Source organism: Macaca mulatta, chromosome 13 (assembly GCF_049350105.2).
Source record: "Macaca mulatta isolate MMU2019108-1 chromosome 13, T2T-MMU8v2.0, whole genome shotgun sequence".
Classification (NCBI taxonomy): Eukaryota; Metazoa; Chordata; class Mammalia; order Primates; family Cercopithecidae; genus Macaca; species Macaca mulatta.
Genome location: NC_133418.1, coordinates 24,821,136 through 24,837,547, shown reverse-complemented (window position 1 = coordinate 24,837,547; position 16,412 = coordinate 24,821,136). Strand labels below are relative to the sequence as shown.

Below are 16,412 nucleotides of genomic sequence, written 5' to 3'. Positions count from 1 at the left end.
TGAGAGAGGGCATCCCTGTCTTGTGCCAGTTTTCAAAGGGAATGCTTCCAGTTTTTGCCCATTCAGTATGATATTGACTGTGGGTTTGTCAAAAATAGCTCTTATTATTTTGAGATACATTCCATCAATACCAAATTTATTGAGAGTTTTTAGCATGAAAGGCTGTTGAAATTTTGTGAAAGGCCTTTTCTGCATCTATTGAGATAATCATGTGGTTTTTGTCTTTGGTTCTGTTTATATGCCGGATTACGTTTATTGATTTGCATATGTTGAACCAGCCTTGCATCTCAGGGATGAACCCCACTTGATCATGGTGGATAAGCTTTTTGATGTGCTGCTGGATTCGGTTTGCCAGTATTTTATTGAGGATTTTTGCATCGATGTTCATCAGGGATATTGGTCTCAAATTCTCTTTTTTTGTTGTGTCTCTGCCAGGCTTTGGTATCAAGATGATGTTGGCCTCATAAAATGAGTTAGGGAGGATTCCCTCTTTTTCTATTGATTGGAATAGTTTCAGACAGAATGGTACCAGCTCCTCCTTGTACCTCTGGTAGAATTCAGCTGTGAATCCATCTGGTCCTGGACTGTTTTTTGTTGGCAAGTTACTAATTATTGCCTTAATTTCAGAGCCTGCTATTGATCTATTCAGGGATTCAACTTCTTCCTGGTTTAGTCTTGGGAGAGTGTAAGTGTCCAGGAAATTATCCATTTCTTCTAGGCTTTCTAGTTTATTTGTGTAGAGGTGTTTATAGTATTCTCTGATGGTAGTTTGTATTTCTGTGGGGTCGGTGGTGATATCCCCTTTATCTTTTTTATTGTGTCTATTTGATTCTTGTCTCTTTTCTTCTTTATTAGTCTTGCTAGCAGTCTATCAACTTTGTTGATCTTTTCAAAAAACCAGCTCCTGGATTCACTGATTTTTTTGGAGGGGATTTTGTGTCTCTATCTCCTCAGTTCTGCTCTGATCTTTGACCAAAGTTGAAATGAAGGAAAAAGTGTTAAGGGTAGCCAGAGAGAAAGGTCGGGTTACCCACAAAGGGAAGCCCATCAGACTAATAGCAGATCTCTCGGCAGAAATTCTACAAGTCAGAAGAGAGTGGGGGCCAATATTCAACATTCTTAAAGAAAATAATTTTCAACCCAGAATTTCATATCCAGCCAAAACAAGTTTCATAAGTGAAGGAGAAATAAAATACTTTACAGAGAAGCAAATGCTTAGAGATTTTGTCACCAGCTGGCCTGCCCTACAAGAGATCCTGAAGGAAGCACTAAACATGGAAAGGAACAACCAGTGCCAGTCATTGCAAAAACATGCCAAACTGTAAAGTCCATTGATGCTAGGAAGAAACTGCATCAACTAATGAGCAAAATAACCAGCTAATATCATAATGACAGGATCAAGTTCACACATAATAATATTAACCTTAAATGTAAATGGACTAAATGGTCCAATTAAAAGATACAGACTGGTAAATTGGATAAAAAGTCAAGACCTATCAGTTTGCTGTATTCAGGAGACCCATCTCACATGCAGAGACACACATAGGCTCAAAATAAAGGGATGGAGGAAGATCTACCAAGCAAATGGAAAACAAAAAAAAAGCAGGGGTTGCAATCCTACTCTCTGATAAAACAGACTTTAAACCATCAAAGATCAAAAGAGACAAAGAAGGTCATTACATAATGGTAAAGGGATCAATTCTTCACGAAGAGCTAAGTATCCTAAAAGTATATGCATCCAATACAGGAGCACCCAGATTCATAAACCAAGTCCTTAGAGACTTACAAAGAGACTTAGACTCCCCTACCATAATAATGGGAGACTTTAACACCCCACTGTCAACATTAGACAGCTAAATGAGACAGAAAGTCAACAAGGATATCCAGGAATTGAACTCAACTCTGCACCAAGAGGACCTAATAGACATCTACAGAACTCTCCACCCCAAGTCAACAGAATATACATTCTTCTCAGCACCACATCACACTTATTCCAAAATTGACCACATAGTTGGAAGTAAAGCACTCTTCAGCAAATATAAAAGAACAGAAATTATAACAAACTGTCTCTCAGACCACAGTGCAATCAAAGTAGAACTCAGGACTAAGAAACTCAATCAAAACAGCTCTACTACATGGAAACTGCACAATCCTGCTCCTCGATGACTACTGGGTACATAACAAAATGAAGGCAGAAATAAAGATGTTCTTTGAAACCAATGAGAACAAAGATACAACATACCAGAATCTCTGGGATACATTTAAAGCAGCGTGTAGAGGGAAAGTTATAGCACTAAATGCCCACAAGAGAAAGCAGGAAAGATCTAAAATTGACACCCTAACATTGCAGTTACAAGAACTTGAGAAGCAATAACAAACACATTCAAAAGCTAGCAGAAGGCAAGAAATAACTAAGATCAGAAAACAACTGCTTCTATCACTCCTTCTACTTGGTCATTTGCAGACGTCATTAGGAATAGTCTATTTCTTCCTTTCCTAACATGTACTTTATTTTTACAGACTTTAGTCCTTTTACAGTCTACTGCATCATAGAGAAAATTGAAGAAATAATTTAGTTCACTTTTAAATGGCAAATGGTTCTATAATAACCATTTGCCACTGAAATGCTGATAGCCTGAAGAAAGAAAAAGAATGGGATTTATTCAGCCATGGTAGTATCTTCACATGAACAGCTTTTACCAAGTCAACTATTTGGATAAACAAATAGAATTTTCTACTATTTAGAATGTTGCAGAATTCAAATGGAGTGGTGTAGCATGCACTGACCTACTTTTACTGATAAAGTGAAGAACCACTGAGTCTATTTAAGGATTCATACAGTGAGACATTATTTCTGGAAACCTGGGATTCTGCTGCCTCAGTTGAAGAGAGTCCAAGAATCAGAGTCCAAATTGTTCAAGGATTTTTTTTTTTAGAACCACACAAATATCCAAATAGAGCAGAGTTGCTAAAACCACACTAGCTGTCTATAAAGGAAGCAGCTGGTAAATCTAGTAAACACTGATGGTCTTGTTGAGGTTTTTGTTTCATGTTGAATCACTGTGGGAGATAAGTTACTAGTCTCCTGACAGTAATAAACTGCAAAATCTTCAGGCTCCAGGCTGCTGATGGTGAGAGTGAAGTCTGTCCCAGACCCGCTGCCACTGAACCTGTCTGGGATGCCAGTGGCCCTGCTGGATGCACCATAGATGAGGAGCCTGGGAGCCTGCCCAGGTTTCTGCTGGTACCAGGCTAACCTGCTGCTGACACTCTGACTGGTCCTGCAGGAGATGGTGGCTGTTTCCCCTGGAGACAAAGACAAGGTGGCTGGAGATTGTGTCATCACAATTTCTCCGGTGGTATCTGAAATTGGAAACAAAACAGAAATGCACTCATGTAATCTAGATCAAAACCACTGTCTTTGAGTAGAGGCAAATTTGTTGATCTACATTGAATTTTAATTATATTTCTTGCAGAGCAGAGGTGGCAGGAGTTTTCAGTGATGTGCAAAACCACTTCATGTTCCCCTCACCTGGGAGCCAGAGTAGCAGGAGGAAGAGAAGCTGTGCTGGGGCTTCCATGGTTCCCTCTGGGTCCTAACTGAGCAGTTCCTCCCCATGGCTCTGACCCAGTCATTAATATGGGCTGTGGAAGGTAGGGCAGCTGGGAGGGACATGCAAAGCAGCTGGGGTGGGAGCTGCACTTCTGGCCGCAGAGACCACCTGCTTCTTCCTCTCTGCACTGAGCATCCTGCACCTCCCTGGTTGTCAAGTCACAAAAGTCTGTTGGTTCAGTCTGAGTGTAGAACTTCTCCCTTGTGAGCACAGAATTTCACCCCTGTGTGTTTCTTCTCCTCAGTCACCTAAATTCAGCCAGATGATGTTTGGTACAAGGCTGTTAAGAACAATATAAAAGGTTGTGCTTTCATTTCTCTCTTCCTGTCTTCAATATGCCCAGTCATCTCCCTAAGTGCATTATCGGATCTACTGAAGTGAAGAGTCAGTTAAAACTTAATCTTCCAGACACACCTTTCATTTGCTTGTTAATAATGTTTTCTGAGGGTCGTGAAGCTTTCCATTTACCCAGACACATACCCTCTTTGAGTTAAAAGTGAAAAACTTCTGTTTACAGTCACATGTCCTGGCAGGCCCTGACATAGATGCTCCATGGCTTGCCGATTGCTTGAAATTGATCAAGTAGCTTCATTTCCTTGTGTCTCAGTTTCCATGTCTGTGTAACTGTGACAATAGTGGTACCAATCTTACAGTGCTGTAGACAGTTTGAAGAAAATAAGATGAAACACTTACAATAGTATTCAGGACATTATGGGGCAATTCATTTTGTTTTTATTGATTGAATATTCAGCACTACAGTCATCATTATCACAAATATACTTACTTAGCATGGAAAATAGTCTTAAATCTAATCCAAGAATGCTTTATCCACAGTCAAATTAAATTCTAGGGCTTTTTCTTCAGTAATTGTACACAACTCTTAAAATCCTAATGATTTGGTCTTAATCTGTGCTAAAGTACTCAGAACTTCAATCATTCTCATCCATCCCTGTCTAACGCATTACTTCTTATCATCTGTTATTAAAATGTTACCCTGTGAAAGGTTGCCATGTCCTGTTGCTGTCCTTCTTTCTTATGTAATCATGATTCTAACTTGTTATCTTTTGTGTTATTCTTGTCCCAGGACTGACAGTAAGGACAGGCTACCATCATTACTTATGGGCTCGCTCAAGTATAGTTTTTTCAGGCTTGTTATCTTGGAAATGTGGACTGTGTCTTGCAAAGAAACTTACTCGTTTGGTCAATGTGTTATGAAATAAAAGATTTTATCTACCTATGATCCAATATTTAATTTAGACTGATTTGAACAGATTTTTTTTTTTTTAGTGACAAATAGGAGAAGATGATATAAGAGGAAAATACAATACAATAGAAAACACAAGCTATTGTAACTCTTGCTTCATGGATTTTTACATATATATTAGACGTATGCTGGGTATATGTGTGCAGTGATGATCCAAAACTGAATGGTAACTGGCTTAAGGAATGCCTGTATTACATTGGGTCTTGTCTGCTTTTCCAATTATGAACAGAAAGCTACACTACTATTTGTATGAGTATCAAATCTTCTAGCTGCCTGAGATAGAGGGAAAGAAGATTTACTGAGATAAAAGCCTTGGAAGTAGTAAAGGTTTGTCCTGTGATGTTATGGCTGTTGCTGTGGTTGTTGTTGTTAGGAAATACAGTGGGAGTGAAAACAGGTAGATTTACAAGCCCTGCTTTTCCTCAAACTCATAACCGCTTCTAGAGATGGACAGATGGTGGTGCAGGAATCTCTGACACCTCTAAGGAAGTCTTTTTGCTCTTTCCAAAGTCTTTTCTGACAAGTATTGTTTTGAGTCACAGATTAGGCGGAACTGGGTGTAGATGAAAGGACTACAGCAAAAGAAGAAGTTTTCAATCCCAGGTAGTTGTTGTAGGCACAGGGAAATTGAATTTTTCATAGATTTATGCCACACTTGTATCATGTTGGGGAGAGAGGCATCAAACCAGGCTCATTCCTGAATTGTTTTAGAGAGAAGGAACTATGAACTTCTTGTCAAATAGATGTTTAAATTCAACATTACAATTTTTTTTTGTTTTTTTGAGACAGACTCGCCCTGTCACCCAAGATGGAGTATAGTGGTGCGATCTTGGCTCACCACAATCTCTGTCTCCCTGATTCAAGGAATTTTCCTGCCTCAGTCTTCCAAGCAGTTTCATTAGGAATAGTCTATTTTGTCCCAAGTAGCTAGGATTACAGACGTGTGCCACCACACCTGGCTAATTTTTGTATTTTTAGTAGAGATGGGGTTTCACTATGTTGGCCAGGTTGGTCTCAAATTCCTGACCTCAGGTGATCTGCCTGCCTCGGCCTCCCAAAGTGCTGGGATTATAGGTGGGAGGCACTGTGCTCGGCCCTACTGATGATGTATTAATATTATTCACCTTCTTTAATACACCAAGTGGTAAAGTGCAAATCCACAGTTTAAACTTGAGATTTCTACTCGTATGTGAATTATACCAGTGAGGAACAGAAAAACTCTGTATTGGTTGGGAAATGATGTTTGACAGTGATCAGTTTGTAAACAGAGACTTATGTCACAATATTTTCCACTGTATTAAATATAAAAATGGTGAGTGGGCCAGGTGTGGTGGCTCACCCCTGTAATTCCACCACTTTGGGAGGCTCAGGTGGGTGGGACGAGGTCAAGAGATCAAGACCATCCTGGCCAATATGGTGAAATCCCATCTGTAATAAAAATACAAAAATTAGCTGGGCATTGTGGTGCATGTCTATAGTTCCAGCTACTTGGGAGACTGAGGCAGGAGAATCGCTTGAACCCGGGAGGTGGAGCTTGCAGTGAGCCAAGATCGTGCCACTGCACTCCAGCCTGGTGAGAGAGTGAGACTCCGTCTCAAAAAAAAAAAAAAAAAAAAAGGGTGAATGGCCTCATACCCAGAAGAATCAGCATTTCTCGTGAGTCGTATTACCACCAGGAAATAATTGAATTGAAGCCTGTGACTGCTTGATGAAGGCTGTACAAAAATGGGGGAAAGAAAAAGGACACAAAACACAATATTGTAAATGGAAAGGAAAAAGTCATTACACAGCCTGTAAAAGTAAAAAATTAAGAGAGGATATTATGAGTAATTTTGTGTCAACTAACTTGACCAAAGTGGTGCAGGGTAAGTTCTTGGCCTCCCTCAGGAAGGAGCGCAGTGTAAGCGGGTGGTGGAAGGAAACGGCTTTACTGAGGTGGCAGTTACAGCTCTTGACTGCTCTTTTTTTTTTTTTTTTTTTTTTGAGACGGAGTCTCACGCTGTTGCCCAGGCTGGAGTGCAGTGGCGCGATCTCGGCTCACTGCAAGCTCCGCCTCCCGGGTTCCCGCTGTTCTCCTGCCTCAGCCTCCTTAGTAGCTGGGACTACAGGCGCCCGCCACCGCGCCCGGCTAATTTTTTGTATTTTTAGTAGAGACGGGGTTTCACTGTGGTCTCGATCTCCTGACCTTGTGATCCGCCCGCCTCGGCCTCCCAAAGTGCTGGGATTACAGGCTTGAGCCCCCGCGCCCGGCCTCTTGACTGCTCTTGTGGAGCAGTAACTTTCAGATGTTGCCATGGCAATGGTAAACTGATATGACACTGGTGGGCATGTCTTACGGACAGGTGCTTCTAGTGCCTCTTTCTTGTTTTAGCCAGTCTTCCAGAGTTGAGCTCCACCCACCTCCTATCTCATTGCCCCTCAGAGATTAGCTACTCCTCCTTAATCTTAAGGGGACTGCAGAAGTGCAGAGTCCATTTTCTGTAAGTGCTTCCTGCTGACTTGATGGGTGCAGGCCTTCCCTAGCATTTGAGGAGTAAAAATCTTTGGTACCTGAACTAAGGGGCCCGATGGCAGGACGCTTTCATTTGTGGGGTGAGAAGACAGAATGAATTGGAAGCCTTGTGACAGATCGTATCATCTTTACATGAAATTTAGAAGATATAAACTTTGCTAGAAGATTAAACAAGAAAATTATAATTAGAAGAGAGAGAAAATTTAATGCTCCGATGCTCAACCACAGAACCACGTTATTAATGTATGTGTTTGCAAAACAACAGCCTTAAGTTTTCTAGGTTTTATAAATGGAGGTTGTGGTGTCCACCTTTTGTGCCTGCCAAGAAAGACCTAGTAAGAAACATGTTTAATCCTGGACAGCTGTACCCAACTAGTGACTTCCTGAAGCCTAACAGTATTTGGAGTAATTAAGAAAATCTGATAAGGGCCGCTTTATTCTGGTTATTATTGATTCTTGGGGGATCCTTTTTGTTGTTGTTTTTTGAGACAGAGTCTTACTCTGTTGCCCAGGCTGGATTGCAGTGGCACAATCCCGGCTGGGCTCACTGCAACCTCTGAGTCCCAGTTTCAAGCTATTTTCATGTCGCACTCTCCTGAGTAGCTTGGATTACAGGTATGTACCATCATGTCCAGCTAATTTTTTGTAATTTTAGCAGAAGTGTGGTTTCCCTATATTGGCAAGGGTGGTTTTGAACTACTGGCCTCAAGTCATCCACCCACCTCAGCCTCCCAAAGTGTTGAGGTTACAGGTGTGAGCCACTGCACCCAGCCAGTTTCTTCTTTTTAAATTGTTAGTAAGACTAAGTCTTCTGGCTGAGCAAAGAAACTATTATTTTCTTTTGTGGAAAAGGGCGCTATTTTGTTTTCAAAATTTTAAAAGGCCTTTTGAATCTGGCCTACATTTCAAATAGGAGTAGAGCAAGGTGTGTCTGACTCCCTGTTTCCCACCATGGCCTGAATTAGATTTCTTAAGATTTCTTTGGTAGTTCCTTTGGACAAAAGGCTTGGAATCAAAAAATTTATAGCCAATTAAATATTCTAGGCCAGACAGAATGGAGGTGGGCAGGCACTCATTAGCCCTTAAGTGGGCAGATCACGAGGTCAGGAGATCTAGACCATGCTGGCTAACATGGTGAAACCCAGTCTCTACTACGAATAGAAAAAATTATCCAGATGCGTTGGCAGACACCTGTAGTCCCAGTTACTTGGGAGGCTGAGGCAGGAGAATCACTTGAACCCAGGAGGCAGAGGTTGCAGGGAGCCGAGATCACCCCACTGTACTTTAGCCTGGGTGACAGAGCAAGACTCCATCTCAAAGAAAAAAAAATATTTTAAAGCAGTATTGTAGCAGGATTGATAAGGAATCAGAGAGACTGAGGGGTTGAGGAGGATATTTATTATTTAAAATGATTTTGATGATTTCTTACTAAAAGTTCTTAAATATATAATGCAACGAAGTTTGTGGCAGGCTGAACTATAGCCCCCAGAAGGTAACCACATCTTAATTCCTAGAACCTGTGAATGTCACATGGAAAAAAAATTTTGGCAGACCGTATTAAATTAAGCATCTTGAAATGGAGATTATCCTGAATTACCTTGCTGGGCCTGAAATGTTACTGCTTTTATAAGAAAGAGGGAGACTTGATACAGACAGAAGAGCAGAAAGCAATGTGACCACAGTGTCAGAGATTAGGTGATGCAGCAAAAAGCCAACAAATGCTGGCAGCCACCAGAGCTGGATGAGGCAAGAAATTAGAGCTTCCAGAGAACACACATCCCTGACAACAGTATAAAAATAAAAAACGAAAGCCCCAAATAAGGTTATATGTGTTAAGAAAAATTAAGTACATAGAATAATACTATAGTGGGGGAAAACATTGCTTCCACAGACCTCTAAGACAAAACACTTTAGCATCAAGGCCACAACAACAGTTAGAACTGGAGGTGAAAAAGTCACAGGAGCTGATGAAGAAGCTAAAGGAGACAGCAATGATCCCAGGCCCTTTAAAAGGGAGAACAAGCTGAAAGTAACAAACACAACAGTTGAATCTCTAAGACACAAATCTCAGAAGCTTTAAAAGAAACTTGTTATCATATCAAAATCAAAATTTTCTGTCTTTTTTATTTTGAGATGGAGTCTCACTCTGTCACCCAGGCTGGAATGCAGTGACGCGATCTTGGCTGATAGCAACCTCCGCCTCCTGGGTTCTAGTCATTCTCCTGCCTCAGCCTCCCAAGTAGCTGGGATTACAGGTATGTACCACTGCTTCTGGCTAATTTTTGTATTTTTAGTAGAGACGGGGTTTTACCATGTTGGCCAGGTTGGTCTTGAACTCCTGACCTCAAGCGATCAACCCACCTTGGCCTCCTAAAGCACTGGGACTACAGGAACAAGCCACTGCACCCAGCTTCAAAAACAAAATTTTATGTAATTTAGCAAATCAATAACAAAGAAACCCAGTTTCAATATGCAGACCATTTTCTAGAAAGTCTACCACACACAATTTTTCAATTATAGCAGGCTTAATCATACACAAAATTTCTTTCATAAATTTCTGTTCACAAACCTTACCTTGACTTATACAGACTCCTTATAACATGCTTGAACTTTCTGACTTCACCTATACGATACCTTTCTTAGAAAATTAGTCATTTTACTCTAGGATGAGAATTTATCATACAAGATCCCTTTTCACACAAAGTTACTCTTCCTTTACATCCTTCCCTGAAAAAACGTACATCTTCCACCTATAACTTTCCTCATATCTCTCTTTATCTACTGATTTCCTCATATTTTGAACCTCTCTTTTAGTATTTCCAAATTAGACAAAAATTATTTTCCCAATAAATATCACATTTGTTTGACACATTTGATATATACCTAGGAAGCAAGAAATTATAAGCTGTCCATTAGACATTGGTGTTGTAGGAGGCAGAAAGAAATTATTTAGGTGGACAGTTAGGGTAAAGCGAGCCCCAGCAGCAAACTTTCCTTCTAATGGAAAGCAGCTCAAAAATAACCCCCTTTCTAATATCATGCAGCTTAAAGAAATCATTTCTTTTCCAACAGAAGGTAGCCTGAAAGTTCAGGCTGTAAAACACAGATTAGACAGCTGGGGCACAGAAGGGAAGTGGGGGGAGTCTCTTGAGTAATCACCAGCTTCACACTTATACAATGAGCCCCTGTAAAACGGGGCACCTTAATAAGCATATTCCCTTCCCTCTAGGCACACTAAGATAGGGAAGCTAAAAGCAGACTGGAGGAATGCCTAGAGCTGCAAGAAGATGTCTGGAAACAGACACGGAAACTTGCCCTCCCAGATAAGCAAAACAAAGAAACACAGGCTCCTCATGTTACTGGTTGTTTTCAGCCACACTTAGGGTTTCCTGTCTCTGCCTGGAGCCACCCTCCCTCCATCTCTGTGTAGGGGAGCTTCTTCCTTCTTTCTTACCTATTAAACTCTCCACTCTTGAAAACCACTCCACATGTGTCGATGTTGTTTTATCTAAATTGGCGTGAGGCTAAGGACACTGATGTTCCTCCAGTCAACAGAGTTGTATCAATTTTGCTAGAGCAAGGCAGCTAGTTGGGGCTAGTGAAAGGTTAGTTCTAGTATTGATGGGGAGCCATTTCCTCTCCCACCAGGGACACTTAGGACAGTCTTATTGTCAATGTCCCTTTTGTTTATATTAATAGTAGGCACACTGATTCTGGCTGAAGGGCTGATACGTTGGAGGCTCTCATGTGGGCATCCTAGACACTGATCTTATAACACTTTCTTGGGATGGGGAGCCCTGAGGTGGCAGGATTTTAAAGCAGCTGCTAATAATTGTGCTTTTGGCTATTTCTTTTTTTTTTTTTTAATCTCCACCTCTCTGGTCCTGTCCCTGTTGTTGTAAACTTTAGAGGCCGTGTTTAAGAGTGATTCTTATGAGTTTGAGGTCTCATAGCAAGGAGTTTAGGCAGGCGCTAGTTGGATAAGCGGGAGGGATGCTTGACGGCCTTAGGTTAAAATCGTAGGTTAGAGAATTGGTGGGACCTCCCTCAGACCTGGGGGACTGAGGGGACTCTGGGGAGGCCATGTAGGCCATCTAGGGAGAGCAGCTTGGAGCAGATCCTCTAAGTGTGGCTTCCTGGTGTCTGAAAATAACAGGAGGGAGTAAAGGGCCATAAAAGCATGTACACAAGGGACCATTTTTCTTCTTTTTTTATAGAATAAATCTAATTGTAAAATAGCATTATAATGTATGGAACCAGGTTTAAGACAAGTCTGTTGGTTTTCTAATTTGTATTGAACCCAAGCAGAGTTGTGATAGAGAATGAGTTTATTTTTCTTTAAGCTGAAATTGAATTTGCTCCAATTGCCAAATAGACACCCTAGTGGCAAGTCCTCTATGATGCTCGCCATTGTGCCCACGTCTAACAAGGATTTCTACTGGACACATAAAGTTTTCTAAGTCCAACAAGAGGGAAAGTGACTAAGCCATCATTACTCTTGTCTCAGATTTCCACTTCCTGCATAGAAGGTGTAAGTAGAGGTAGCAAGACATTATGAAAGTGGATTGTAAGCAATTGTTAGTAAACAAAATATGACTAAAGCAGTATTTTTATAATTTTATTTATTTTTATTATTATTTTTTGAGACAGGGTGTCACTCTGTCATCCCGGATTGAGTACAGTGGTGGGAACTCGGCTCACTGCAACCTTCTCCTCCTGGGTTCAAGGGATTCTCATGCCTCAGCCTCCCAAGTAGCTGGAATTACATGCAGGTGCCACCACATCTGGCTCACTTTTTGTAGTTTTAGTAGAGACAGGTTTCACCATGTTGGCCCAGCTCATCTTGAACTCCTGACCTCAAATGATCTGCTAACCTCAGCCTCCCAAACTTCTGGGATTACAGGAATGTGCCACTGTGCCTGGCTTTAAAGCAGTATTTTTATTAAGTAAAATGTAGAAGAAAAGGTGTAAATAAAGTGACAACAAGAAAACAAAATGCCAGTATAGAAAATGGTAACCTTAGGACAGAGAATAAGAGAAGGCAAACCAAGATTCCAGTAGGGTATAGGGTGAGGCTCCAATCCACAATCCTAGGAAGAATGTTAATGCTGAAAACCCAGGAGCATCCAGGGAGTGGCCAACAATACCAAATGCTAAAAACCCAGAGTACCCAAGTATCAGCCTAGGAGTGTCCCCACACCAAATGCCAGGAAGCCCTGGAATATCCAGGGGCTGACCAGTACAGAAAATCCTGGAACCTCAGTGGAGTGGCCAACAGTGAACCTCAAAGGCCTGGTTTGGGCCATAGAATAATGTGACTGTGGCTTCCTTAAGGTTGACAGAACAGGAAAATTCTTAGAACCAAGTGTTCTGCCTTAAATCATTGCACAAACATAATTAGGAAGCCAATGCCAAAACTGCAAACCTAACATATATATCAGGGGAGAAAATAAGATAAAATGACTGTTGGATAAATAAAATGGCATTGGAGGAGAAATGACTAAGAAAAGGAGCAACGAGGATGTAGACAGGTGTGCTATGGGGGACTTCAAATTGACGATCTAGCCAAAGGTCTCATTCCCTGGATCATCCGATATAGGGCAGGTGGGTAGAGGGGACCCTTACAGGTGTGCTGGAGCCAAAATGGTGCCAAGCAATCTCTAATGTGGAGCCTGCATGAAGATCTCTCCAGGCTCCCCGGCTTGGGTGGGTTGGGCTCCGGTGGAGGAACTGGAGCACGGAGCGGCTGGCCTGCATGAAGCAGTGGCTCTGTGGCCACTTGCCCATCCACTCGGCTCCACTGCCTGTCAGGAAAGATGATGGCTATTAAAGCAGCCTTTGGCCAGTGTTAACAGCTCTGCAATATTAGCAGCTCTGTAGCTTTGATGGCTGTAGCGCTGGTCACCGTCTCGCCCTCTCTCACTGATGACTGTCTTGCCACGTCTCCAATAGCTCTCTTGCCCATTGCTGATGGCTGTGTCCATCTTCTCATAAACTTCCATCTCGTGCTGTGTCTTGCTGTCTTGTTTCTCCGCTGTTTCTGCCATCTCACTGCCACATCAAAGGCTGCCTCTCACCATCTCTAGTGATGAGTGACTGGCTCAATACTGATGCAAGGCAAGTTCTTGGTTTTGCTCAGGAAGGAATGTAAGCGTAAGCCAGTGATAGAAGAAAACAGCTTTATTGAGGTAGCAGCAGTGTTACAGCTCTGTGACTACTCCTGCAGAGCAGGGGTATTTCATAGGCAGAGGGCCAAGAGGAGCAGCCAGGGGCAGTTTTACAGTCACATTTATACTCACCTTTAATCATGTGATAATTAAGGGGTGGGTTGTTCAGAAATAGCTAGAAAATGGGTGGTGTTGCCCCAACTTCCAGGTGTTGCCATGACAAGGGCAGGAATTTCCAGGTGTTTCCATGGCAAGGGGCTGTGACTTCTGGATGTTACTATGGCATTGGTAAACTGTTATGGCATTGGTGAGCGTGTCTTATGGAGAGGTGCTTTCAGAACCCTGTTCCTTTTTTGGTGAGCCTCATATCTGGTCCTGAGTGAAGTCCTGCCTACCTCTTACCTCAAAAGTAACAAGAAATCTGTAATAAAAACCCAGAAAGAAAACTCCAAATTTATATTTGGTGGTTACTGACATGGTACTTATCAAAATCACACATAAGTTCAAGGAAATTAAAAAAAAAACAACTCTGAAAATTATTATAGGAGGTCATAATGTCCTCCAGTCAAAAAATTAATAAAGACACAACAAAACAAGGAAATTAAAGGCTGGCTTCTGTTATGAACATAAACACAAAAATCTTAAGAAAAAGGGAGAAAAATGGAATACATCTGCATATCTATACATTTCGTGAACACACATGGTAAAGAGTATTACAGTTTTTACGCTAAGAACTCTCAATAGGCAATTTTAATTTCTGAAATTTTGTATGAACCATAAGGTATGTTGGATCTCTATCCATAACTTAAATAACATTTCCTCACATTTAAATATTTTCCCAGTTTTTAATGACTTTTTATTTTGCTTAGACTTTTAGTTGACATAAATTTTAAAAAGTGTATTAAAAGCCTACTGTTTCAATTTAATCTGTGAAATATATTTAAATTCTTATTCTATAGAAGAAAATTCCAAAAATACTAGAAAAGAGAGATCTTGCCAGAAGATACATAGTTCTTTAGTGTCAAGCTGAGATTATCTACCAGAAGAACTTCTGGCTCACGTAGCTTCCAGTACACCGCAAGAATAAAAGATGTGAAGACAATGTTGCTTAATTGGATTTGCAATTACTATTCACTGTTAACCAATTTTCTTGAAAAAAAATATTTCCAATCAAATACACTGATTTTAAATGTACTGTTGAACAAACTTTTATAAATATATGCATTCTTATGAGCACCTCCAAAATCAATACGCAGAACATTTCTATAACTCCAAAAAGTTTCATCCTGCTCTTCAGAAATCAATTTGCTTTCCACCTCACAGAACAGAAAATCCTTGGTCAGCTTATTGTTAGTATAGTTACCACTTTGTTTTTAAGAATTTCACATAAATGGATTATAGCACATTCTCTTTTTTGGCTGGTGATATTTGTGCAGCATAATTGTTTCTGAGGCTCATTCATGTCACCCTGTGTCCTCATGACGTGTTCCTCTTTACTTTTGAGTACTATTTAGCTGTTTAGTAATTTCGTGGTGTATCCCATCACCTGCTGATGGCCATGTGGGTTGTTTCCACTTTGGGCTATTATGGATAAAACTACAATGAACGTTATTATACAAGGCTTTGCATGAATATGTCTTTACTTCCTTTGGGCAAATACCTAAGAGTGCAGTTACCGGGTCTTACAGTGAGTGTTTAATACTCTGCCAAACTGTTTTTCAAAGTAGTTGTACCATTTTACATCTCTACCCAGAATTCATGAGAGTTCTCAATGTTTCAGCTGCTTGTTTTTAAGACTTTTTCTTAATCTTCACTCAACAGTGACCAGAATGGCTAATGATCATTAAGTCATGTTTTCCTTACAATTTTCTTGACTTTGTGGGTGCTTGACATGTATCAGTATATTGAGATCAGAATCAATATTGTCTAAACCCCTTTCAAACGCTTTTCCTAAGTCATGATATTTAGGATGATAACAGGAAATCTAAAGGGACTGTAGGTAGTAGTAACAGGCATTATTCAATATTTATAATCATACTTCTTAAGGCAATACATTTTGAGTGAAATAGCATTCAATTAGACTCAGGATAAAAAGCTTCTAATGTCAGCTCTAGCATTAAATATTAGAAAACCTTGGAGAAAACAATCCAGGAAGAGAAATTAGAGGGTGTTTCACTAGTGGAGAAGTGGTACAACACCTAAATACTATTAATGCCAGATCTTTGCAGTGATTTCCACTCATAAACATGGATTAACTCCTTGCCTTGTTCTCTTATGTGTCTGTATGACTTCATGCTGAGGGGATGTCACATCATAGAGGGAGAAGTGCTCTTGTGAACAGAAACATGGCTTAGGAGATTGGCTTTGGAGGTGACTGCAATAGAATATACGTTTTGAAGAGGTCTCCTATGAAATGCTCTGATAAATTGTTTCTTGTGGCCAAGTGCTCGGGCTCAGACCTGTAATCTCAGCTCTTTGAGAAACTGAGGAGGAAGGATCACATAAGGCCAAGAATTTGATGCCAGCCTGGGCAACACAGGGAGACCACATGTCTACAAAATAAACACACATACACACACACACACACACACAATTTGTTAAAATGTGTGAACAATGGCATCATAAAGTGATTATATATGAACATTTGGTGAGAAAATTAGAAAATAAAGCAATGTCTTCTGAACCAACAATATTATAATCAAGATGTTAATTTTTTAACTATAGTAAATACAGAGAACATAAAATTGTCTAAACCATTATTAAGAGTGCAGTGAAATGCACTCTTAATAATGTCTAAACCATTATTAAGAGTGCAGTATATTCACTTTGTTCTGTTATTATTACTGATACTAACT

The 16,412-nt window shown here is 40.5% G+C and overlaps 1 protein-coding gene across 10 annotated transcripts in view; it reads right to left on the bottom strand.

The window, feature by feature from the left end:
- The window catches only part of LOC701504 (immunoglobulin kappa light chain), a 676,887-nt gene that overhangs the window by 440,766 nt on the left and 219,709 nt on the right, over positions 1-16,412 (bottom strand). Inside the window, exons 1-2 of one of the 10 annotated variants that reach the window (XM_077959053.1) lie at positions 3,533-3,627; positions 3,072-3,363 (exon numbers count right to left, since the gene is read on the bottom strand). The exons of 8 other annotated variants lie outside the window; for them this stretch is intronic. In XM_077959053.1, coding sequence (XP_077815179.1) covers positions 3,072-3,363; positions 3,533-3,581 — 341 coding nt within the window. In that variant the 5' untranslated portion in view covers positions 3,582-3,627. Of the gene's footprint in view, positions 1-3,071; positions 3,364-3,532; positions 3,628-16,412 lie in introns of those variants that run through there. One more of the 10 variants, XM_077959047.1, reaches the window with a different exon arrangement.